At 40.5% G+C, this 27,058-nt stretch overlaps 1 protein-coding gene across 1 annotated transcript in view; it reads left to right on the top strand.

Moving 5' to 3' along the window:
• The window catches only part of HIBADH (3-hydroxyisobutyrate dehydrogenase), a 169,650-nt gene that overhangs the window by 126,024 nt on the left and 16,568 nt on the right, over positions 1-27,058 (top strand). The window contains exons 5-6 of the mRNA XM_073676564.1: positions 24,642-24,775; positions 24,876-24,952. Of these exons, the coding sequence (XP_073532665.1) occupies positions 24,642-24,775; positions 24,876-24,952 (211 nt within the window). The remainder of the gene's footprint in view (positions 1-24,641; positions 24,776-24,875; positions 24,953-27,058) is intronic.

The raw sequence follows: 27,058 nt of genomic DNA, 5'->3' as shown, positions 1-27,058 counted from the left end.
TGCTACAACCCGAATGGGTTGTACAGATTCCTGAGATATCATTGGAAATGGACTCTATAAGATCTGCTAGTAAATCTGCAGTTCCAGATTGCTATATGGTAGTATATGTGTTTAAGGAGGTATACAATCAGGTTCCAATTCACATGAAACATCAAATTTCCTGAGAATAGTTCTTGGCATAAAATGTGGATGAAGGCTTTCAGTTTGTGTCCTTCCATTCAGATGTTATTGAGCCTTAAGGCTTTATGGAGAATTATAGTAGAAAGAACAACTCTCATATCGAAGGAAGAGGCATTGACAATAGTTTACCTCAACTATTTCGGGATTATGGGCAGATCCATAGAGCGCTGCAGAACTCACTGGGCAGTGAGTAAGAGTTGTGGTCTCACAAGGTAGAATAAGGAGTCCTGCTATATGTCAAAATTAATAAGCAGTCTGACCACAACTCTGAACAATGCAATATTGCTGTTACCAACTCTAATCTCCTACATTCCAGTAGTAGCATTGTCACGGGTACACACCCATGGGCTGCCTCTAAAGACCCGGTTCCTCTAGCCTAAAGAAGCTTTAGGCAGTATATAAGAAAGCTCCATTCATCTATGCATGGTCACCATGTAAAGGTCTTGTCATACAACAGAGTAGCTTTATCTTACGTAAACCATTATGGAGGAACACTGCCAAGATCCCTAATGACACTTATGTCTAATCAGTTCAGATGGCGAAGTCTCACCTTTTATCTTTAACAGCACCTCATATAAAGAGGAAGAGAATTGGAAGTGTCCAACCTGCATTGAATAAGCAAGGAATGTGAAAGTGAATTTTGTATCTAGGCCCATTTTCAGTCCAAAGATGGCACCCTGGGATCTGAATCCAGTGCTTACGTCTCTAACAAGCCTTCACTTGAACCCATGGATTCAGGGTCTTCACATTAAAGACTATTATCCCGGTGGCCCTGACTTCAGCATGGCAAGCTAGTGACATTCAAGCTTTGTCGGTTAATCCTTTGTTTATACAGATCCTAGAAGATGGGCCTGTTCCGGAGCTACCCTATCTTCCGAAGATTGCTTCCACTTTCTGTGCTAATCCGGGGAATCCATGGCAGGACAATAAGAAAGCGGATGTCCCCATCAAGCATTTTGGAAGGTTGCGATTCAGTCTTCACCTTGCACCTTCTATAGACACTATAGGCTTTATCTGGGATCTTCTGCTGTCCTTTCCTTTAGGAAAACTGTTCTACAGGCTGTGGTCCCACCCTAAGTTTAAATTTTTTTCTCTGTAAATTTCTCGTTGTGGTGCTGTCATGGGTGATAGGAAAACACTGAATTACTTACCGGTAATGTGATTTTCCTGAGCCCATGATAGCACCCTTATATTCACTCCCGTTACTGGTAGAAGTTGATCACTTAATTTCCTTTGTGGTGTTTGATTCACACAGAAGGAAAAATCATGGGATATATAACTATTAAGTAGTGTCCTCTCATGCTCTGTAAACAACTGAGGTGGGGGAGAGGCTCCGCTCTTTTATTCTGTAGGTTTCCTGTCCTGGAAGGGCGGATCCCCTCTCTCATTGTGGTGCTGTCATGGGCTCAGGAAAATCACATTACCGGTAAGTAATTTAGTGTTTCTAACTTAAGATGTTTTTCCAATTTTAACCCCAATTTACTTGAAGTGAGAATCTGACGTAAACCATCTCTTTAAAGGGGTTGTCCACTACTAGGACAACCCCTTCTTAAAGTAAATGTTTGGCCCCAATAAAATAAAAAAAACAACTATACTCTCCTCCCATGCCGGGTCTCTTCCAGCCGTGTCAGCACTTAAGGTCCTGCGACTGTGATGTGGTGGAATCACACGTGATGACTGGTTCCAATCAGCGCTGGCGTTATCGTCTCCACCTTCGGACAAACAGAACATGAAGAGGGAAGCCCAGGCTCCAGCTGATCCTGGTCTTCCTCTTAATGTTCAGTTTGTCCGAAAGTGAAGACTGTAACGCCAGCGCTGATTGGGCGCCCCACCCCCACCACTCATTGGCAGCTTTCTGCTTATGCACAGTGTTCACAGAAATCTGCCTCTGCCATTTAGTGCTGTGGGTAGGATTACATAAAGCTCAGCAAAGAGAACTGCTGGATCTGTAGCAACTAAAACAGGGATTTTATTAAATCAACAGCTTTTTCTCAGATGAAGTAGAAAAAACCCAGTGGTGAACATATCATTGGTGCAACCTGTGCAGCTGCACAGGGGTCCAGGAGATAAAGGGGTCCAGTTCCACCTCCAAAGCAGGTGAAATTGCGCATTATGATGAGTTATTGGATTCCAAAGGACACATATATTGTTCTTGCACTGGGGCCTTTTTCAGTCTGTATCTGCCAGTAAAAAAAACCATGGTGACAGATTCCTTTTAACCACCTCTACTTCCCCATCCACTTTTTAAAAAGTACTGTAAGCAGCATAAAACTATAAAAAGTAATATTTTATTGTGCAAATATGAAGCGTACAAAAATATCCCACCCATATTATCGGAGTGGAAATTCTACTGCATAGCTTCCCTGTGTGAACATACTCTTATATGCAGTATGTAAAAGAAAAATTGTGGCATGAATTGTAAACGTATTCTTCATAGGATTGCTTCTATATAGTGAGATTTATGTAGTGACAAGGCAACTGAACTATATACTAGCACTATGCAACACCCCCCTTAATTAATGAACACATGAATTCCACTTGCTGTAGACATGAAAAACATGAAGAACTTGGTTATTTAAAAAAACAAATGTAAAAGCCGTCCAACAGCGACAATGTGACCTCATTGGATGGATTCTAACTCTTTTTGACTTGCTTCTCTTTGTGCCACACAAGACCTCACATGAAACAGGGAAGAGATGGGATCCAGTTTAGCTCTAATTAAAAACTGTGTGGGTAAGATAGGCGGATAGTACACAGCCAAGGGGGCAGCCACACCACTCAATGCAGAAAATACATGGACAATACCAGCACACCTATAGTATTAAATTGAAGTGTAGGTGCACATACGCAGTGGCCAATGTGCAGACAAGTCCACTGTGTAGCTGCCCTGTGTGAACATACTGTTATATAGAATGTATAGTAGAAAAATGATTTACTACTACCACTACCACCAGGATTGCTCCTGGGAGAAATACATTGCATCAGGGTTACCATGCAGTGGCACCAAGTGCCTATTCAGAGGCTTGGCTGGTTTCTGCTTCTCCTGCTCACAGGTTTATCTCCTTACAATGCACACTGACAGTGCACTCTCTTGCTGGCTCGTCACAGCCTACGAGGGAACACACTGTCACTGTGCATTTAAAAAGAATATTGCACGGTGACCAGATCCTACTAAGCATTTGTCGGAATTGACAACCTAAGCATGCTTAGTAGAGCAGGCACAACCCAAGCCCCTGAAATGGATTTCACTGATGATGCTTTGTTTCAGGGTGGGAACAGGGACTGCGGCAGTGACCACAGCCACTGCCACTGATGACATCTTGTTTGCATATCCCTGGATGCATTGGAGATTCTGAAATGAAGTGTCCTCAAACAGGAAGTTGGTTAAAAAAAAACAAAAAACGCTGTTAGAGTAGAAAGGGAAATGAAGGGAATTTTTAATGTAAGTATATTTGAAAATAATTAGATTATTATATTTAATATGCATTTAGGATTGAGTCAGTGTTAGTTTTAGATCACCCACTTTAATGATCCATTCGTTAGAGCAGAATACAGATTATATAATTTTGCCTCACAAGACATGTCGAAAATTTTGTGCACACTCATAACATCCCTTTGATAAACCACTATGCTGCATTACAGGCCATAGATGATAGCGCTTGCTTCATTATACATATGGCCAGTTGAAATTTACAATGCATTATGTCTAAGCTGTCGCCTCTTTTTCACACCATGGTTGAAATTCTCCCACTAGTCGGAGGAGCGTCTCGGTGCCACAGCCTGTGCCTGTGCCTTCACATTCAGAGCCTGGTTAAGTGGCATGTTCTGTGTCTCAGCAATCCATCTTGTCTGTGAATGTTTTCACAATGCTTTGCGCTCCAGTGGCAGATAAATCCAGCCCTTGCTGCATTCTGTTGCTTTTTCAGCAGAAGCTCGGCTATTGTGATATTTATCTGAATTCAAACAAGGCTAATTAAAAGGGCTGCTGACAGTTGTTGTGATCTGACTTTGACTGGAGCTTGATGGTCATTACGGGTAAATAATGAACCAGGTCTGCAAATGCAGCAGCTGCCAACTTGGGACAGAAGAACGACTATTGCTTCCAATTTAAGGATCTATCGACCGCTTCCCTGCTCCCTGCAGATCTTCTGCGGAAAACTAATGTTTTCTGCTGCTGTGTATTGAGGTTTCAGCTGTTTTTTGTATACAGCCCATAATTTCTTTCTTTAAAATTTAACTTAACTCATTATTAGGCTTTGAGTATTAACAGCAGTATTTTCTGGTGGCCTGTTCTTTACAGTTTGCGTGCTCACATAAGTGTGTGTATGTATATGTGTATGTATGTATGTATGTATGTATGTATGTGTATATACACACACACAATACGCGCGTACACATGCACTGTAAAGAACCTAACGAAGAGCCTAATAATGAGTTAAGTTGAATTTTATATATAATGTGTGTGTATATGTATACATACTCTGCACAGTTGAAACCAGAAGTTTACATACACTATATAAAAAGACACATATGCATGTTTTTCTCAATATCTGACATGAAATCAGAATAAACCTTTACCATTTTATGTCAGTTAGGATTAACATCATTTTTAATATTTGCCAAATGCCAGAATAATGAGAAAGAGAATGTTTTATGGCATTTTTATTACTGCAAAGTCAAATGTTTACATTCATTTCATTAGTATTTGGTTCCATTGCCCTTAATCTGAATGACTTGGGTCAAACGTTTGGGATATCCTTCCACAAGCTTCTCACAATAGTTGGTCAGAATTTGGGCCCATTCCTCCTGACAAAACTGGTGTAACTGATCCAGGTTTTTGTAGGTCGTCTCTTGCTCACACCTGCCTTTTCAGCTTTGCCCATAAATTTTCAATAGGATTGAGATCAGGGCTTTGTGATGCCCACTCCAAAACATTGACTTTGTCATCATTAAGCCACTTTCTTACCATTTTGGCAGTATGCCTCGGGTCATTGTCCATTTGGAAGACCCTTTTCCGCCCAAGCTTTAACTTCCTGGCTGATGTCTTGAGATGTTGCTTCAGTATTGCCACATAATCTTCTTTTCTCATGATGCCATCTATTTTGTGAAGTGCACCAGTTCCTCCTGCAGCTAAAAAACCCCACAACATGATGCTGCCCGCCCCGTATTGCACAGTCAGGATGGTGTCCTTAGGCTTTCAAGCTTCTCCCTTTTTCCTCCAAATATAACGATGGTCATTATGCCCAAAAAGTTCAATTTTAGTTTCATCAGACCACAGGACATGTCTCCAAAAATTAAGGTCTTTGTTCGTGTGTGCATTTGCTAACATTAATCTGGCTTTTTTATGTTTCTTTTGGAGTAATGGCTTCTTCCTGGCAGAGCAGCCTTTCAGCCCATATTAATACAGTTCTCATTTCACTATGGATATTGAGATAATCTTACCAGCTTCTGCCATCTTCACTTTTGCTTTTGTCCTTGGGTTGATATGCACATGTCAGACTAAAGCACATTCATCTCTGGGACACAGAACTCGTCTCCTTCCTAAGCGGTATGATAGCTGAACATTCCCATCTTGTTTGTACTTGCGTATAATTGTTTGTACAGATAAACAAGGCACCTTGAGGTATCTTGAAATTGTACCCAAGGATGAGCCAGACGCGTGCAAGTCCACAATTCTCTTCCTGATATCTTGGCTGATATCTTTTAGACTTTTCCATGATGCTACACAAAAGTAGTGTTTCAGTTGTGCATTAAAATAAATCCACAAGTGTCTCTAACTCAGATGTTGCCAAAGAACCTATCAGTAGCTTCCAAACACATGACATCATCATATGGGCAGTATTACTTACTGCATTCTCTCTCTCTCTCTCATTATTCTGGCATTTGGCAAATATTAAAAATTATGGTAATCCTAATTGACCTAAAACAAGAAAGGTTTATTTTGATTTCATGTCAGATATTGAGAAAAACATGCATGTGTGTCATTTTATATAGTGTATGTAAATGTCTGGTTTCAACTGTGTGTGTGATATATATATATATATATATATATATATATATATATATATATATATATATATATATATATATATATATATATATATATATATATATATATATATATATATATATATATATATATATATATATATATATATATATATTTATATTTATGTGTGTGTGTGTATATACACTGTTCAAAAAAATAAAGGGAACACTCAAATAACACATCCTAGATCTGAATGAATGAAATATTCTCATTGAATACTTTGTTCTGTACAAAGTTGAATGTGCTGACAACAAAATCACACAAAAATTATCAATGGAAATCAAATTTATTAACCAATGGAGGCCTGGATTTGAAGTCACCCCCAAAATTAAAGTGGAAAAACACACTACAGGCTGATCCAACTTTGATATAATGTCCTTAAAACAAGTCAAAATGAGGCGCAGTATTGTGTGTGGCCTCCACGTGCTTGTATGACCTCCCTACAACGCCTGGGCATGCTCCTGATGAGGATGCGGATGGTCTCCTGTGGGATCTCCTCCCAGACCTGGACTAAAGCATCCACCAACTCCTGGACAGTCTGTGGTGCAACGTGACGTTGGTGGATGGAGCGAGACATGATGTCCCAGATGTGCTAAATTGGATTCAGGTCTGGGGAACGGGCGGGCCAGTCCATAGCTTCAATGCCTTCATCTTGCAGGAACTCCTGACACACTCCAGCCACATGAAGTCTGGCATTGTCCCTGGGAGGAACCCAGGGCCAACCGCACCAGCATATGGTCTGATGATCTCATCTCGGTACCTAATGGCAGTCAGGCTACCTCTGGCGAGCACATGGAGGGCTGTGCGGCCCTCCAAAGAAATGCCTCCCCATACCATTACTGACCCACTGCCAAACCGGTCATGCTGAAGGATGTTTCAGGCAGCAGATCGCGCTCCACGGCGTCTCCAGACTCTGTCACGTCTGTCACGTGTTCATTGTGAACCTGCTTTGATTTGTGAAGATCACAGGGCGCCAATGGCGACTTTGCCAATCCTTGTGTTCTGTAGCAAATGCCAAGCGTCCTGCACTGTGTTGGGCTGTGAGACCAACTTCCATCTGTGGACGTCAGGCCCTCATACCACCCTCATGGAGTAGGTTTCTAACCCTTTGTGCAGACACATGCACATTTGTGGCCTGCTGGAGGTTATTTTGCAGGGCTCTGGCAGTGCTCCTCTTGTTCCTCCTTGCACAAAGGCGGAGGTACCGGTCCTGCTGCTGGGTTGTTGCCCTACTACGGCTCCCTCCACGTCTCCTGGTGTACTGGCCTGTCTCCTGGTAGCGCCTCCAGCCTCTGGACACTACGCTGACAGACACCGCAAACCTTCTTGCCACAGCTCGCATTGATGTGCCATCCTGGAGCTGCACTACCTGAGCAACTTCTGTGGGTTGTAGAGTCCGTCTCATGCTACCACGAGTGTGAAAGCACAACCAACATTCAAAAGTGACCAAAACATCAGCCAGAAAGCATTGGTACCGAGATGTGGTCTGTGGTCCCCACCTGCAGAACCACTCCTTTATTGAGGGTGTCTTGATAATTGCTAATAATTTCCATCTATTGTCTATTCCATTTGCACAACAGCAGGTGAAAGTGATTGTCAATCAGTGTTGCTTCCTAAGTGGACAGTTTGATTTACTTGGAGTTATATTCTGTTGAAGTGTTCCCTTTATTTTTTTGAGTAGTGTATATCATATACGTATATATATGTATGTGTTTAATATTAAATAAAATAAATATACACACACACACACACACACACACACACACACACACACACACACACTGATGAGCCATGATATTAAAACCAAGTGAAGTCAATAACATTGCTTATTTTGTTTCATTGCTTCGTCTCAAGGACCATTAGCAAGTGAACAGTCAGTTCTTGAAGTGGATATGTTGCAGCACGACAAGGTGAACCCGCTCGGGATAGTCCTACTCTGTCTAATATTAAAAACTTTACCATGTGTCAAAGTTGACCTCTGTGTGAATAAGGGCAGACTGAGGCTCCGATCCCAAACTGGGAACACCAGCCAAGGGAAGCTTTTTAAATGTGTTGTCCATCTCTAGGAAAGGAGGCCACACCCAGGTTTGCACAGAATGCAAAATATACAGATAAAAAAACCCACAAAATTTGAGCTTTGTTTAAAATGGTATACATGCAGTATATAAATGCATGTTTCACAATGGCCATGAATCAGAAAAACCTACAAGAAGTAAAATGTAAGGTACCAAGCATCTTGCACAAGGGCCAAAGTTAATGACTGGATGATGGAGTCAGAGCATCTCTTAAAATGTCAGGACATGTGCTGTGTTCCCAGCATTCAGTGTTTACTACTTAACTTAAGGAAGAACAACCAGTGAATCCATAAGTTTATTGTAGTCTTAAGACTGATGCACATAGGCAGCGAAGACTAGTGCCTCCTAGTCCAACCCCCACCACTGAGCACTGGCACTGCTAGATCTGCAGCAGAGAAAACTGATTATATCAGAACTGTTGCACACAGTAAACGAAGTGATACATTGCCAGAATCAGGATCTCTGTCCCTACTTCATGCTGCTGTCAGATTGCTATTAATTGCCTGAAAAAAAAATTTGCTGGCTGGTGTTTTTTTGTTTTTTTTTTCCTTCAGTACTTTTTTTTATTCTAAAATGTTACATATACAGCATTCCCATCAATAATATCAATGTAACCCAGCAATGCCCAAAACCTCCCACCCAACTTTCCCAAGCAGCGAAAAAAAAATTGAGGGGTGTGGGGGGGACAAAAGACAATTTAGTTTACAACTTCTATTTTTCTTTTGATATCCATGGATCCCATATACAGTACTGTGCAAAAGTTTAGGCTGATGGTGGGAAAATGTTGTGTTGCAAAGTAAAGAATGGTTTTAAAAAAAATTGAAGTTAATAGTTTATCAATTAAAATGAAAAGTAATGAGCAAAAGAGAAATCTAAATTAAATCTATATTTGTTGTGACAACAATTTGCCTTCAACACAGCATTAAAAGAAATCTGTGATGTCAAAAAATGCCATTAACCTACAGATATGGGGTCAGTCTTCAGGTTAATAGCGTTCTAAAGCCGTGTGGCCGCCACACTGAAAGCCCGGCTATCCAGAGAAAATTAATTTTGGTCCTCCAGCTTTCAGTCATAGAGGCACGGCTTCAGTCACTGATAATTGCATAGTGAGCGGCGGCTGTCACCACGCCTCTGGGATTCATGCACTGTGAAGTTGGCTGTCAGCCGAGGCGCGGTTAAAGCCGGCACTCACTACGTACTGACCTCTTAACTGAAGCCGTGTCGGCCGTGTCTCTGTGACTTTTGGGTCATTGTCCTGCAGCAGATTAAATTTAGAACCTATCAGACTTCTCTCTCTGATGGAGCTGTATGACTGATAACTGTCTGCCTACATTTCTCAACAGTGAGGACACCATTAATCTTGAAATTCCCAACTCCAACTCCATTTGCTGAAATGAAACTTGCAAGAGACCTCCATCATACTTCACGGTCATTTAGCAACAAACTGCCTTTTTCTACAGCCATATATCTCACATTTTGACTCCTCAGCTCAGAGCGCTTGCTGATATTTTCTGCACCCCGGTTCTTATGTTTTTGTGCATAGTTGAGTCACTTGGATTTGTTTCCATGTTGAAGGCATGTTGTTTGGCCACAATTCTATGCAGACCACTTCTGGGCACACTTCTCCGAACAGTAGATGTGTGTAGTAGGATCCCCCTGGCTGCTGCCATTTCTGAGTTTATGGCACTGCTGGACATCTTCCAATTTCTAAGTGAAGTAAGCTCGATGTGTATTTTAGTTGTTGCACTAAGTTTCCTTGGCTGAACGCTGTCAGTTATCCTTAATGTTGAGAGATCCATCATGTATTACCATCAGCATCAGAGAGGCATCTGATTGTCTCCAAATTTATTCTACAGCAGAACAATGACCCCAAACATACAGATGCTGTCATTAATATCCATTTTCAGCATAAAGAAGAGCAAGCAGTCCTGTAAGTGACAGTATGGTCATCACAGAGCTCTGATCTCTGCATCATTTGTTACATGTACTGGTATATAATAGCAAAAATGGAGGCAGCACACCATAATGGCAATGTTTCAGTTTTAACTGAGAACATTTTATAGCCAATATATCTATATATCTTTCATTTAATAAACTCTTATACAATCTTTTTCCCAAATGATGACATCATCCAAATGTGGTAATTATAAAAAAAAGTGACCTGGTCCGATGAATTAAATCTTTTTTTTTTTTTTTCATGTGGATGGCTAGATGGATTTGAAACTTACTAGAAGTATTGGACAATATTCGGCAGGGAAATCTTCATGTGGATGTTACTCTGTCATGTACCACCTACATGAGCACTACTGCAGACTAAGTGCACCCCTTCATGGCAGTGGCCTCTATCAGCAAGATAATCCACCATTGCACATTACAAAACCGTATTGTTCGAGGAACATAAAAAAAAGTTCATAGTGTTGACTTGGCTTCCAAATTCTCCAGTGCCAACAAAGTAGATGAAATTTCACCAAATCTCATCAACACACTACAGAAAAAAAATTAACTTTGTGTAGCCAGGGTACTGGATCAGTGGACACAGGAAAACTATGAAGTTCTGTTCTTCCTACAGCTGCGTGTCTGCTTTTATTGGCACTGTAGGGAGTGGGTACCACACAATATACAGTGAGCGTAGCTGTAATCAGTCCCTGGAACTTGAATTGGCAGACATACCAATGCTCTAGACATACATATGTTGCAGAGCTGGCTGTCAGTCAGTGTCAGGGAGTGATTGTAGCTGCCCTTATTGTATATTGAGCACTGATTGCTACAGCTCCCTGTTCCGCCCCTGAGTTTGGAAGCGAGCGGCTGCAGGGAGAATATAACTTCATTTTCTCCCTGTGTCCACTGCGCTAATAGGCCAGCTACACAGGATTTGAACGCTATTTACCTGCAGACATATAAGTAGTTCTCACTAAATTAGAATATCATCAAAAAGTTAATTTATTTCAGTTCTTCAATACAAAAAGTGAAACTCATATATTATATAGAGTCGTTACAAACAGTGATCAATTTCAAGTGTTTATTTGTTAATGTTGGTGATGATTATGTCTTACAGCCAATGAAAACACAAAAGTCATTATCTCAGTAGATTAGAATAATTAACAAAAAACACCTGTAGGTGTAATCTGCAGGTAAATGGCTTTTCTGGACCTGACGGGTTCCTTTTAAAGGGCTTGCCCTATAAACAATATTTAGCCCACATTGACAGGATAGATGATAAATCGATGATCGCCGAGGTCTGACTGCTAAGACCCCCACTATCCCCGAAAACAGGAGGTCCAAGTCCCTTGTATGAATAGAGTGGTAGTTAGTATATGTGTGCGACTACCGCTCGTAAATACTGTAAATGGAGCAGTGGTTGCACTTGGTCACTACCTCTCCATTTACAAAGGGGACTTTGAGACCTTCATGATTATTTGGGGTCCTAGTGCCCATATGATTATAAGCTAACCTGTGGAAAGGTGGTACATGTTGTCTTTGAGACAACACCTTCATGGATCTGATGATACCAGAGTACTCCTTTTAGATGTCTTGTGGAGTTCTTTCTTTTAGTAACTTTTCTAACACTGCTGCAGTTTGTTTCTAGCTATACTAAGGTGCATTTCTACCTGCTGATTGCAGGCTGTTAAAAAATGTTGGGTTGGCTTTATAATTATACCAAATTATATAATATAAAAAAATATATCAAAATAATGGTTATCAATATGATGTGCTGTTGAGTGTGTTGATTTAATGTCTGTATGAATGATCACATCTCCTGACAAACAAACTTTGTTCATTTGTAGGGGGATTGCTGGTATGTTTACATGATCTGATGATCGGTCAACAATTGTACTAACAAACGCTCATTCCCAATTATTGGCTCGTCTAAATAGGCCTTTCTCCAATCGCCCTCCACCACAGCACCACAGGAGATTGCCTCCCCATCCTAATAATACCAGGAAACATAAAGGGGTTTAATAGCCCCTCCCCACCTCATATCCTCACTGTTTTTTCCTGTCCTTAGGGACATGAAGAGGTTATCCTGTGGTGCTCTGCGGCTGGCAGCAGAAACTTGGTAGTACCTTAATTTGCCGGGCAGCGAGGTCGGTCATACTGCCTTTCTCCTCTGTCAGCTGCTCCCACGTCTTCGGAGATTGGAACCTTGTCATTCTCAGGCAGTGCTGAGTGGTGGTAGGCTGGGATTCCTCCCGAGGCTCCCTAGCCTCTCTACTCTTTCCTCTCTATGCCAGCGTGTAGATGCCGGATGTGATTCGTGACTTCTCCTTCCGGTTGTGTTCCACCATGAAATGCACAACTGTTTCCTGCCCTTTCGGGCATAGAAATGGAGAATCGTCGAGAGAACAATACCGGGGCTGCAATTGACATTTTATTTACCAAGGGATGTATTTTGTCATTAACCAATGCCTTCACTGATATAACCCTTTAAAATACTGTAAAATAGTTTTTGGTAAGCCCTCCCTCCTCCTGATAGAAGAGGTGCAATTATGAATAGAAACAAAAGGGACAGGTCTATGTACTGGCGTTACGCACACTAGTCTTAATGAAGGGCTCGCTCAGGTACGTTGTGCTGAATTAATTGAGGCGCACGAAACTTAATGAATTTGGCACATCTTCTTAGTGGTATGTGTCTCAACAGAAATGCTTCTTCTGTCCCTGTCTTGAGTAGCAATTCTGGAGTAAGAAACGCCAACACCTTTTGTTGAATTTGATGGGGGAGCGTAGCCTCGCCCCAACTCCTCCCCAGCTCTGCCCAATTTGGTGAAGCTGCTTCAAACCGAAAACTGCAATAGTTACAAAAGTGCAACTCCGCATTGTGCAAACATCTTGCAACTTTTGAAAGTGTTTTATGGTGTAAAAGCTTTAATAAATGGGGTCCAAAGTTTTTCAAACAAAATGACACATGGGATCTCTTTAATGGGTAGATTGTACTGGATTTATGTGTATTAATCTAGCATTACATTAGTGGATCACAAAAATTAGTGCAATTGGTATTAACGGCATTGTTGGCAGATCACCTCTTGTTACTCTGCATAGACATTGGATATTCTGTATCTCATGTACAGATTGTACAGCGGTGTGTTCTGGATTTTGTGCAATATAGTAAGGATTGCTTTTGTTTTGGTTTGTACCATTTTATATATTGTATGTGTGTGTGTATATATAATGTAATTAATGTACCACAGTTTAGAATAGTTGGGGAAATATTTGTCTAGAAATGCAGTGAATTAGAATTGTGATTACTGGTGCTGGCATTGATTTCCTATACTGGACATTGACCAGCATGTGTTAACAAGCGTTTCTGTTATGGTGGTTTATATTAAACCAGATCATCCCATTGCTGAGCATGTGTGCAAGTCATTCGTCTGTGTCTTCAAAACCCAAGAGAACATCTGACATTGCAGCTAAAACTGTGATCACTTACAAATCAAACATGGCACGCTCTAAACCGATTGTGCACGGCAATCGCTGCTAAAAAAGACAACTAATTGAACATGATAAAGTGTAAAGTTAATTAACACCCTTAAATTTGTTGATTGCTTTCACGGGATTATATTGTTCCTTGAGTAGCAGCTTTCAGTCCCAGCTGTCGCCTGGTTAGCGAATGTCGCTGGTAAACAATAGAGACACCATAATACGTCGTAAATGGTCCCTGTGACAGCAGCCCCTTGTGAGACTGCATCTGTAGAAAATGATTAGAACAATTGCATTTTAAAGATGGTTTAGACGCTTTGCCTGGTCCCATTGGCACCCTCTTTTTGTGAGTCTGGTGAAAGCAGATTGGCTCTTTTCAGGAAACCTTGTGATTTAATGCTTATGGTGGCACCGGGTTAAATGTATTTCTCTTTGCATTTATGCGGTATCTTTCTGTATATCAAGCGTATATCTTTCCTCCTACAACATTAGTGGATAGGAGATATGTATTTAACATACAAAAACTTCTTAAGATACTCCATTTGTATTTTCTATTGAAGATTTTTATGGTATACATTCACTCAATATTTTTCTATTTGAGATTAAATCTTCTGTGACCATATGCAATGATGAGTTTTTGTTACTTTGTTTTAGATGTATTTGAGACTTTTGATTTATTATTCTCTTTATATTATTTTGTACCATTTACCTAAAAGACACATGTAGAAAAATGTATTTTTAATAACAAGATAATGGTACATTAACCATACATGCACTACATTTTCAAATTTGTTGCATGGTTGTCACTGGGCTGGCACTGCTGCAGACAAGTTTATTCTTTTATAGGGAAACAAGCCATAGGATGAACCCTCCTAAACCGTCTATATGGGCATGTAGGTCATCGGAAGCTGAATAAAATGTGTGTGATTATACCTGACACATCTGCAGGTTCCTCTCAGCTCCAGCTTCTGTCTCACAGGCAGACAGAGTTGTAATACAGCAGAGCTGTGAGAGCTGCAGCAAAAGTGTTTGTAAGAAGACAACATTCAGTTCTACTGTTCTGTGTTGGTTACAGGGTTCACACTGGTAATGCCTCTTTCCACTTATAATAATTGGAGGCAGATTCTCATGTATCCAGCTTACAAGCCTGAATAGCTCATTTTACATATAAAAAAATGTGGATTTCTCTGGAATAAGAGATCAAGATATCATTAATTATCATTAACTGTTAATGTTTTTAAAAATAATAAGCTAGGCCATCACTCACTTGTGAAAGTCCCTGATGCGCAATGCTACCTTTCTACTCCTTCCTGGAGGACTTTGTTGGTAGCAGTGCCTGTAACACTATAGCCATTCACTGACCTGAGCAGTCATGTTTAGAAGATGTATCGTCATGATGAAGGGGACAGTCCAGTCCCAAAATGCGCATTCAGGTAGCCAATAAAGGATAATCTTGATAAATCGGAGTTGTATCCTAATTTTTATGAGGGAGCGCCGCAGCACAACGAGCTTCATTTTCTCTATTACTCTTGAACTTCTTATTCATACTATCCATACTCCAGTAATCCAGCATAGGCAGCAGCTGCCTCTTGCCATGTAGTCCTGCCACTCTGTGTAACCCTGCCCCGATTGGCATGGTATGTTTCCCCTACCCACAGTCAATGACAAAGCGATGCAGATATAGGTTTGCTGAGGCGTCACTCTTACCAGGGATAGAAATGTAAGTATACTCATCTGGATGCACTATTGTCAACTGTCCTGTAAGCGTTTCATAAACTTGTGCAAATTTTGGAGTATGATGCAGCAAATGATCAATTGTGCTCAACTTTTACAAGCGATTGAATGTAATGTTGGGTCAGTTCTCCTGCTCGAATAGTGAAGCCCATTCTGTGTTGGTCCGAGCCCTCTTTCCTGTGCATATAGTAGATGTAGCTAGTCAATGTAATATGTTTGTATGTAATAAGTCCATTGGATTTCTGCTTTGTCCTTTCATGTCTTTTATATAGGAGTATTAATAGGTCACTCCTAAAAAAGATTTTTTCTCTCCAACTGAAATTCCCTTAAACTTTTAAAGGGGTTTATCATTTTGATCTTTTTGTAAAATGTCTTGCTCGCTGTGATAAAAATAACAATGAACTGGTATTTGCCCTTTTCGGGTCCAGTGCTTCGTCTCCGCTTCTCCAGTGATTGTTTATAGGCTGCTGCGGTGATGTCATGTCTACAGCACTGCAGCCAATCACTGAGCTCATGGGCCCTATCTATGTAGACCGCATAAGCCAGAAACAGAGCTGGACCCCGGGAGGGTAATTACTTTTTTTTTTTTCTATTTTTATCATGGCACGCAAGAATTGAAAGGGGAAAACCCATTTAACTGCTCTAGATCTGCTACTTTTCTTATATGCTAGTATGCAGAACTACACAATGTGCCATATGTGATCCAAGTAACGATTTGCATAGAGGCTAAGCTATATTTTCATGATCTCCGTCTGTGCTCTGCTTTTTGATGCATCACCTGATCTTGTTTGCCTTGGCAGCAGCCGCCTGGCATTGGTTGCTTCAGGTCAGTTTACTGTTTACCAATGTCCCCAGATCCTTTTTTAGGTCGTCTTTACCTAGTGTTTTCCTATTTAGCTTGTAAAGGTGACATGTGTGATCCCTTATATGTGCATAACCACCTCTGCTTTAAACCTGCCAACTTCTTTTGTTCCGCCCATGATGTGATATTTTATTTTTCTATGATTTACTGAATATTTTCTGAATATTAAGGCATATTCAAGGTCACCTTTTTTTACTTATGTAGACTAAATCTACCACCTTTTTTTAAGTTCTTTTGAAAAGCACTCCAACAACCTGTTAATAAAATCCCAGCTCCCCTGCATTGCGAAGAAAAAACCTTTTATAATCCTCCTGCGCCATATGCTAATCTGCCAGGTCCAGTGGGTGTTCCTGATCTGTGTTCGTTGCCGCCTCTATCGAAGCAGTTGTCGACCTTCCTGCCTTAATTAACATGGCTGACGTCTCCTATGTCATCCAGAGTCTGTTGCTCCACTGTGCAGGTGCAAGATTTGAACAGACTGTGGATGATGTAGTCGACGTCCCCATGTCAGTCAAAGCAAGAGAGCCTCCGATTGCGGGGATAGAAGAGGTGTTGAGCACAGACAAGCGACTGGACCAGACCATGCTGATTAGCATTCAGTGCAGGAGGATAAGTTATTTTTTTACACAAGGGAACTGGGCACTTATGAACTGGTTGCTGGACTCCTGTTGAAGACAACTTAAAGGTGGTGGATAGGGTTTATATAAGGAAAGCCTGATTACCTCTTGCTACTCAGCTATTATTGGCGATCGAGACTGACTGACTGGTTTACAGATCCCACCTGTTTTCTCTTCGTAAGCCAGTTATTTTTTAGCCAATTACTAATTTTCATCCTTCTTATTTTGTATACCTTTTTATTTGTGTCACTAGTGAATGCTTTGAAACAATTGAAATCCCCCCCCCCCCCCTCATCCCGATTCGTTCAGGAGCTTCGCTCCTCAACATTTTAAGGAAATTCCTGACTGTTTCCAGGCTACTGATGTATGTATTACACCTCAACTTGGTGTTTGTAAATGAGTACTATTGGGCCGGGCTGTGGAGTCGGAGTCTGTGTCCATTTTGGTGGATTCGGTATAAAATGGACCGACTCAGACTCCTAAAATATATAATAAATTGGATACAGTAGTGCAGCTTGTGGGGAATATTTTTTTCATAAGAATTTGGGAAAGTTATGAAATGTTCTATAAATGTCTGGCCTATTCCTTATCTAAGGGTCTAGACTTTTAGCTGAGATGAATCTGTGCTGCAGTTTTTATGCATGATAAGTAGTGAAGCTCCTCCTCTACAGATAAGGGGTGAAAAAAAACAAACACACAGGTAAGGAATGCCTGCTCTCATCTCAGAACTGCTGGAGTGAACAGGAAAGCAGGATTAAGGTAAGTACTTCTTTAAAGCCTATCTAAACTTTCAATAAACTGTGCATAAATCAGTAGTCCAGTATATGTTGTCTCTGTATGCTTGATGTTTTAGTTTGTTTTTCCTCTTAGAACATAAAATATATTTGAGTTATCTAAATGGCTTGATTATTGTATCATAATAATGATTAAAAGCCTGATGTTACCATTTTAGTACAGTAAATTTATCACTTAAACATGAGCCGTGTATGAGGGAGTCAGAGTCATGGAAATTGAGGAGTCTGAGGTTTGGCTTACCGACTCCACAGCCCTGCGACTGAGCATCCGGCACATTATACATTGTCTTCATCTTTACAATACCCATCGTATGTACATTATAGCAAGCACAACAACTTGTCCAGATGGTATAAGTGTGCTACAGTCCATTCTCACTTACTTTTGGCCCAATTGCGGCCATTGAATTTAACTCAATACCTTCCCAGTGGGATTACAGTAGGAGCATGTTGTGCTCTCTGTAGAGTTGTATAATCCATTTGTTCTACAAGCTGTACACGAAAATGTATTCACCCTGACACAATGGAAGTGTGTCCCCATGTAATCGTTGTCCCTAACACCATAAGAAATTTACTTCAATTACCATTACTGGAACCCCTGTGAATAACCCCAATTTATTGTCTAAATCGTTTTACTTTTAGAACAGTGACTACCACGGTATATAGATCACAAATTGATGGTCTTTTGTATCAATGTTGATGAGCATTTGAAAGTATTTCTTAAATTGTCATGTTAAATTACATACAATATTAGCTTCCATATTACAGGGTATGGCTCATACATGCTCGCATTTCTGGCCATGATCTAGGGCATAATAGCAAATCATCATTACCACAGTAAACAATAGCATTATCGAATCGTCAGTTATTAATGGCTTTGCGGCTCTGTTTTTTATGATGATAAATCGGTTGACCTGTATACTATTTGTATATTAAGTAGCTATATACTGCATATGTGGTAGCCAAATGTAACATTTAATGATTCATACTACCCATTACATATGTATACCGGTATATAGGAGTGTTTTCTGCATGCATGTTCACTTAGCCCTAGAACCAATTAAAAAAACAAGCTTAAAATCTTCTTTCGTGGTCCAAGCATTAGTGACCATAATGTTTTTTTTTTTTTATCTGATGCTAGATTTAAACTGGTCAGCAATAAAGGGGAATGATCTTAAGGCACCCTAACCATAAGCCATTCGTGTTAGTCTTGTGGTGAGTGTACTGCTATGGCACAGGGTTGGTGCAGGCTCAGGAGCTTCATCTGCCATCAGCTGTAACATACAGCTGATATTATACTGCACTTGCAGGGTTAGGACCCAAGTTCTAAGATTCCCTTTAAATGGCCAGCAATCAGGTTTTGTTATGTAATCTGTCAGCAGCATGATGTAGGGACACAGACCCAGATTCCAGTGATGAGTCACTTGGATTACTGCAGCATTTGTGAAAGAATCCCAATTTTCTCTGCTGCAGATCTAGCAGAGCTCAGAATATTGAGCTGTGTATAACCCACCCACACCACGGATTACCGACTTTCTGTTAATACACACAGAAAGCTCCTAATCAGTGGTGGATGCATGGTTGGACCAGAAGGCACAAGACACCTAGTCTTCTAGTGATAATCTCCTGCTGATAAAATACTGATTGTATTGAAAGAGCAGCAGAAGGCACAGTAAGTAACACATTGCTGGAATCAAGATATCTGCCCCTCGATTGTTACTCTCACATTACAACGCAAAACCCCACTGACAGATTCTTTTTAACAATGACATCTCTGTGGCTTTACCGAGGGAGGGTATGATGGGTTGCTTAACAAAGCCCTCCTAGTCTGCCATGTACTTATACAGGGTCTAATATCAAAGAGACTGATTTTGGAGCATCAGCGATAGAAATCGTATAATTATTTTATATTAATGGTTAGACCTACAAAACTAATTCTAACATCAGTACACAGTACTCCTGGCAAGATAGCAGAACCATTCTTAGATTTGTTAGTGAGAGATACCATAAATACATGGCTGGATAAGTCTCCCTTACAGACCTTCCATGTGGTCAGCAACTCCACAGAGGCCAACCCTACTTTTTTCAAAGCAAAAAGGAAATGATTGTTTAAAGGGAATTTTTCAGCAAATAATTATTCCTTCAAACTAAGCACAGGTACTTGGTGCACCCTAGATGTGGCCAAAAGTTTTAGTGCACCTTCCCTCTGTGTTTTCCATCTATCTCCACCTTCCTCATCCTTGTTTGAATACTCTGGTTTTACAGTGGCCACACCAAGGGTGCACCGAGTGCCTATGCTTTGTTTCAGCAATAATTTTATGCTTAAACTCTCTATATTTATTTTTTTCCAAAAAATATTATAAGGCCATCCTAAAGAAGAAACCTTTTGACACCAGACTAGCTAATCTAATTTCAACTTTCCTTCCACTTTGGTTAAACATGTTTTTAGTTGGATTGTTAGTGAATTGGCATAAACATTTTATTTAAATTAATTTTTTGTAAATTTCTAATATCTTATTTTTTTTTTTGTGAATTTTATTTAGAAAGTATAACCATCACTAACTGGCAAATAAAAATGTAAATTCTATTACATTTTAATTTGCCAGTTAGGGATGGTTATACTTTCTAAATAAAATTCACTATGGAAAAAAGTATTAATTTTCTTGTTTTCCCTCCCCTGACATGATTAATTGTTCTTTATACTGCATTTTTTTTCTTCAAGTAATTTATTTTTTTCTTTTTACAACGTAAAGTGTTTGTATATCTGAGAGAGTGCAGCTGTCAAAAAATTAACCAGCTGAGAGCCATTGTCAGCATTAATTTTGCTCTAATAAATGGCTCTCTAGCTATTTAGTGGCTTGTAATCTAGATAAAAAGCTGTTGACCTATGATGGATAATACTGTGTTTTGTTTGTAAGATCTGGCTTGAATTGTCATCTTAATTTGTTTCAGGTCATATCACAGGATTACTTGAATTCATTATTATGCACTGTGGATAAACACAGCTAAAGGATCAGTAAAGTATCATTGCCAGTAATTAATGGGCTGTTTTTTCTCCGTCAAGTAGTGTGAACTGAAAGGCAACAGAAAGACAACTGGAGAAGGACACTAGACATTCAAAATACCTTCTCAAGGAATTGGAGATTTCACTAGTTCCTTACTTAGTAAATATTTATCTCTGAACATATATATAACACGTTTACATGTTCTAATCGGCTTCTTCTTCTCGTCCAGTGTAATGGATGTAAAAGGGCAGGAAAAAGCTTGTTTGGAATGGTTACCTGGTTTACACCAGGGTCACTTGATAATTTCAAGAGAGACGTTTGGTGCACAAGTTTATAACACTCATGGCACACATTTGTCCTGCCTTGTTACCAATGTTATATTATCTCAACTTTTAGTCAGTTTTTATTCAGCCATAAGGAACATTTTATATCTGGTAATTCTCAGGCAGAGCGTTATGTCTGACCTGGGAATGTGACTCCTTAAAGCCATTGGTCCTGATGAGCAGTTGTTATGCAGCATAGATAGTTGGCTTTAATGTGGCAGGGCAGATGAGTAGGAACAATGGTGGCAGATGTAGCAGAGTTTGGACAACAGCAACTGGTAGCAGGGCTGGCATCACGGCAGTTGGTGTAGCAGGGCTGGCATCCCGGCAGCTGGTGTAGCAGGGCTGGCATCCCGGCAGCTGGTGTAGCAGGGCTGGCATCCCGGCAGCTGGTGTAGCAGGGCTGGCATCCCGGCAGCTGGTGTAGCAGGGCTGGCATCCCGGCAGCTGGTGTAGCAGGGCTGGCATCCCGGCAGCTGGTGTAGCAGGGCTGGCATCCCTGCAGCTGGTGTAGCAGGGCTGGCATCCCCGCAGCTGGTGTAGCAGGGCTGGCATCCCCGCAGCTGGTGTAGCGGTGTTAAACAATGCTGGGATAGTGAGGTGTTGAATGCCGAAGTAGCAGCAGCTGAGTTTGATGCAGCAGTACTAAAATAATATACCGTAGTAACGTAGGTTGAATAAAAACCTAGGTCTATCAAGTTCAACCTTCCTCCCCCAATTGTACATTTTGTCTAAGCAGTTCGTGTCTGTCATTATTACCTCTTGTGGTAGGGCATTCCACAATCTGACTGCTCTGACTGTAAAAAAACCCTTTCCTGTTTAGGTGCCAGAATCGCCTTTCTTCCACTCGTAATGAGTGCCCCCTGGTCCTTAGTATGGTATTTGGAAGGAATAAGTCATGTGCTAGTCCTTTGTACTGACCACACATGTATTTATATATGTAAATGAGATCTCCTCTGAGGTGTCCTTTTTCTAAGCTAAATAAGCTCAACTTTTTCATCCTCTCATCATATGAGAGGCCTTCCATCCCTTGTAATAATCTAATTGCCTGTCTTTGAACTGACTCTAGCTTCTGAATATCCTTTTTAAAATGTGGAGCCCAAAACTAGATCCCATATTCCAGATGTGGCCTCACCAGTGATTTATAAAGGGGTAACAATACGTTGGGATCGTGGGATTTTATCTCCCTTTTTATACATCTTAAAATCTTGCTTTCTTTTGCGCCTGCTGCTTGACATTGAGTACTGCTGCTCAGCTTACTTGTAACCAGAATACCCAAGTCCTTCTCCTGTTCTGTAGTCCCGAGTATACTCCCATTTAATGTATATGTAGCAATAGGATTACTCCGTCCTAGGTGCATTACTCTACATTTATCTACATTAAACCTCATCTGCCAAGTGTTTGCCCATTCAGTCATCTTATCCAGATCATTCTGCAATATTGTAATGTCAGGATCCGATTTTAATATCCTACATAGTTTGGTGTCATCAGCAAAGACTGACACTTTACTGTCAATCCCATCCCCAAGGTCCTTGATAAACAGGTTAAAAAGAATCGGTCCTAGCACAGATCCCTGCGGTCCTCACTGCTGACTATGTCCCATTTAGAGAACGTACCATTTATGATGACTCTTTGTTTCCTATCATTTAGCCAATTCCTTACCTATCTGCATATAGTTTCCCCCAAGTCCTTGCTTCTTTAGCTTCATTATAAGGCTGCTATGTGGTACAGTATCAAATGCCTTCTCAAAGTCCAGATAAATCACATCAGCTGCATTACCAACATCCAGATTTGCACTTCCTCATAGAACCCCAACATGTTGGTTAGACACGACCTATTTTTCATGAATCCATGCTGATTATCATTTATTATATTATTCTCTGCGCTATAACTCTGCAGGTCATCTCTTATGATGCCTGCAAAAAACTTTGCACACTACTGATGTCAGACTTACTGGACAGTAGGATCCACCTTCTTAACCTTCTTAAATATCGGTACCACATCGGCCATCCTCCAATCCTGTGGCACAACCCCTGTTACCAGGAAGTCTAAGAAAATCAGATTCAGCAAGGGCTTGACCGTGAAGGGTTTGAAAAAGTCAGGGATATGCAGTATTTAAATACTCAGACGGCGTCCCACCACTGGAGACGGGTTTAATAGACCTGGGTTGATGATATCATTGGTGCACATAATAATAATAATAATAATCTTTATTTATATAGCGCCAACATATTCCGCAGCGCTTAACAATTCACAGGTTCATGTACAACAGTCATAAGTAACATAGCTAAAGATAATACAATAATTACAGCAAAAATAATGACGACCCTGCTCCTAAGAGCTTACAATCTACAATGAGGTGGGGGTGACACAAAGTACAATGGCTTATTTACAAGGATGGTCCAGCCATCTTGAGGGGATGAGGGATAGATAAAGGCTGCATGAGCTTATCACCAGCCAGTATCTGTAGTGGTTTTTGGTTCGGTGGAGACTTATGTTTGGAGAAATAAGGAATGGGCTATAAGAATATAAAATGACTTTGATTAGGGAACATGATAGGCCGCCCTAAACAGAGGTGTTTTTAGGGAGCGCCTAAAACTGTGTAAGTTGTGGTTCATCCTAATTTCTTGGGGTAGAGCATTCCAAAGAATAGGTGCAGCTCGGGAGAAGTCTTGAAGCCGGGAGTGGGAGGTACAGATTAGTGCAGATGTTAGTCGAAAGTCGCTTGCAGAGAGTAGAAAACGGGTAGGCCGATAAACAGAGATGAGGGAAGAGATGTAGGGGGGTGCCACACTGTGGAGAGCTTTGTGGGTGAGAACAAGCGATTTAAATCTGATCCTATAATTCATAGGCAGCCAGTGCAATGACTGGCACAGAGCGGAAGCGTCTGAGTAACAATTAGCCAGATAGATGACCCTGGCTGCAGCATTAAGCATGGACTGGAGGGGGGAAAGTCGAGTGAGGGGGGGGCCAATTAAGAGAGAGTTACAGTAGTCAAGGCGGGAGTGGATCAGGGCAACAGTGAGGGTTTTTGTTGTTTCCAAGGTGAGAAAGGGGCGGATTCACATCGAGTTATTGTGGTAATCTGACGAGCCGGAGGGAAGACAGGACTGGCCAAAGAGACAAAGCAATCTCGCTCTCGGTGCAGGATCTCCGGACTGGTAACACCTAGGAAAGTTAAAGAAACTTTAGTACTTTCATTAAGTGTACATCCGATTTCAGAGCCAACTCCTCTACTGCCTAAAGAGATCATTTGCGCGAATATTCGTTCCCAATCATTGCCCAGAGTTAAACAGGCTCTGCGAACAAATGTTAAGTGAGAAAATTGTTGTTGAATGCATTACATGCAGGTGTAAAACTTACTACACATTACCACATGTAAACAGGGGATGTATGGCTGACAATGTTAAGGGTTTCCTCCAAGTGATCACTCATCGATCGCAATCAATTGTGTGGCACCATCTCAATAATTGTAAAATGTTACCGATAGATACAAATTGATCAAACATCCCATGTTTTTATACACCTCAGCCACATGAATGATTATTGTGTGTTCTGTTGTGATCATTCCCATTGTCTTCTTCTGCCAGGTGTTGGTGCCGCCAGATCTGGGAACTTGACTTTTATGGTTGGTGGTGTTGAACAAGAGTTTGATGCAGCTAAAGAGCTTTTGACTTGTATGGGAGCCAATGTGATCTACTGTGGAGAGGTTGGAACAGGGCAGGTATGACTTAATCACTTATAGTACTGTTTTGTGAGTTAGTAGCATAATATGATCCTTTTATGTTTTCCTTACTAATGGACTTTATAAAATGTATTTTCAGGCAGCAAAAATTTGCAACAACATGCTTTTAGCTATTAGTATGATTGGAACAGCGGAAACCATGAATCTTGGAATCAGGTATGTGCAATATATTTTGTTTTTGACTTGTTAAAAAGTAATTAGAGAGTTTTAATTTAAAGAGCTAACTTATAATACCATGACATCATTGATCATAGAACATATAAGATTTTTATTGACTGATTGTCAAAAGTCAATGACTGACTGTTAAAGCCGTTTTGTATTTGATGGGTACCTTGATCACATTATGTCCTGTTGCTTGATCCCCACCCCCCTCCATGGATTAGTTGTTACCTGTAGGTGAACTAGGCAGGGAGTGATCACTTCTTCTGCAGCGCCTCCACAGTAGAAATTAAGCATCACAAATTAATAGGCTGTCAGTAGAGTTGGGAAAATTGGTTCACAGGACTGTGATCCATCGGCCAGGTCAGTAGTCTCTGGCCACTAGATGAGAGGCTTGCAAGTCTCTTACCTTCTGAGATCCCCAGCGTGCTTTTGATTAACCATGCTAGTGTGACATCATCTATGCGTCATGCCGGGGATCCTGGAAAATAGAAAATTTGCGAGCCTCCCGTCCAGCGACCAGAGATTAGGGACCTGGCTGATGGACCGGAGTCCTGCGAATCGATGCGCCCAACTCTAGCCATGCTCTACTACAAATTCTGAAAGCCGATGGCATGCACACTTGTGCGATCAAGAGTGGGAGTGTAGCTGAGATTGACAGTCACACTCCAATGCTAGTGGCTAAATTTAGAGGAAAAAAATGCGTGACTTTCCAAACATTGTGAAGTTGCCGCCTCTTTACCACATTTTCGGACAATTGCAGCAAGAAAGACCCCATCGTGTGAACAGTGAAATCCTGACAGCCCTCTGCCCAATAACGGCAGCAAGCACATGGATTTCTGCGGATGAATAGAATAGTTGCAGAATTTTCTTCAGCAATATCTGCTACATGTGAACCTACCCTCTGAGTTTTTCTATTGGATTTTGAAGTGGATACTCATCATAAATTCACATCAGAGTATTAAAAAAGTATTTATCAGTTTTTGATGTGGATTTTTTGATGTGAAAATCCACATAGGATATGTTCGCAATGTGTTTTTCAAAGTATGTTTTGACCCACATTTTTACCACAATTTTTGTAAAATCATGCCAACCCCCCCCCCCAAAAAAAAAGCACTACGTTGAATTTTAATCATAGCCCAAGATTCCTAGCAAATTTGGAGGCTGTATAAACTAAGGTTTTTGAAGCTTTTCTCCTCTTGTAGTGCTCTTTACCTTTTTTATTACTACGGTTGCATTTTTCCTTGAAGATTTACCAGTATGGCACTGTAAAAGTGTAAATGACTTAATCACTCTGCTGACTTTAAATTTTATACTTGAACTGTCTATTAATTAACGCTGGAAATTGAGTTTTTATTGAAGTGTGGAGTTAGTAAACTATTTTGTGTCGTAGAGTAATTGAGATAAAATAGAAATTTGTTTTGCATCAGCGATAATTGGTTTATCAATATTTGTAACATTGTAGCGAGCTGTGAGAATATATCTAGAAAGCAGTTGAGGTAAGTAAGAAAAGCCAATACATTCCTGCCTATGATATCTTTGTTTTCTCAGATTTGTTACTTGAATTCCTGAAAGAAACCTGTATATAGTATTTGAGTACAAATGTCTGTTTAGCTCCAAGATTTAGTACGATATTATTAGGTTCTTTGAGAAGGGTATAACTTGTACCTCTAGACCCAGTTTGAATTTATACCGTATATTTATAAGCTCTTTGTGGCGTTATAGTTATTAATTTTATACAAATAATGCAGGAAAAATGGGGATAATGCATGACCTAAATAAAGTGAAAGCAATGTGAGACCCATCAGGGTCCACAGAATATCAGCTCACCCATGGATAAATGCAATCCCTGTTCCCCGGACATTCGTGTAGTATTGCAAGGTTCCACCGTGAAGAACACGTAAAAATCCAGCAAAGGGTCCAATAAAAAATTCTTCTTTATTTAAAGTCCATTAAAAGCCATGATCTACAAATATTAATAACCGCAGCGGCATTTCTGATTGATATCCTTATTCATTGCATGATTGTAGATTTTAATGGACTTTAAATAAAGAAGAAATTTTTTATTGGACCCTTTTGATTAATTTTTATGTTTCCTTCATA

The sequence above is a fragment of the Phyllobates terribilis genome, unplaced genomic scaffold, assembly GCF_046119375.1.
Source record: "Phyllobates terribilis strain yellow unplaced genomic scaffold, ASM4611937v1 Scaffold_4__5_contigs__length_816908805, whole genome shotgun sequence".
Classification (NCBI taxonomy): domain Eukaryota; kingdom Metazoa; phylum Chordata; class Amphibia; order Anura; family Dendrobatidae; genus Phyllobates; species Phyllobates terribilis.
Note: the sequence above shows the minus strand (reverse complement) of the source record. Positions and strands in the feature narration are given on the sequence as shown.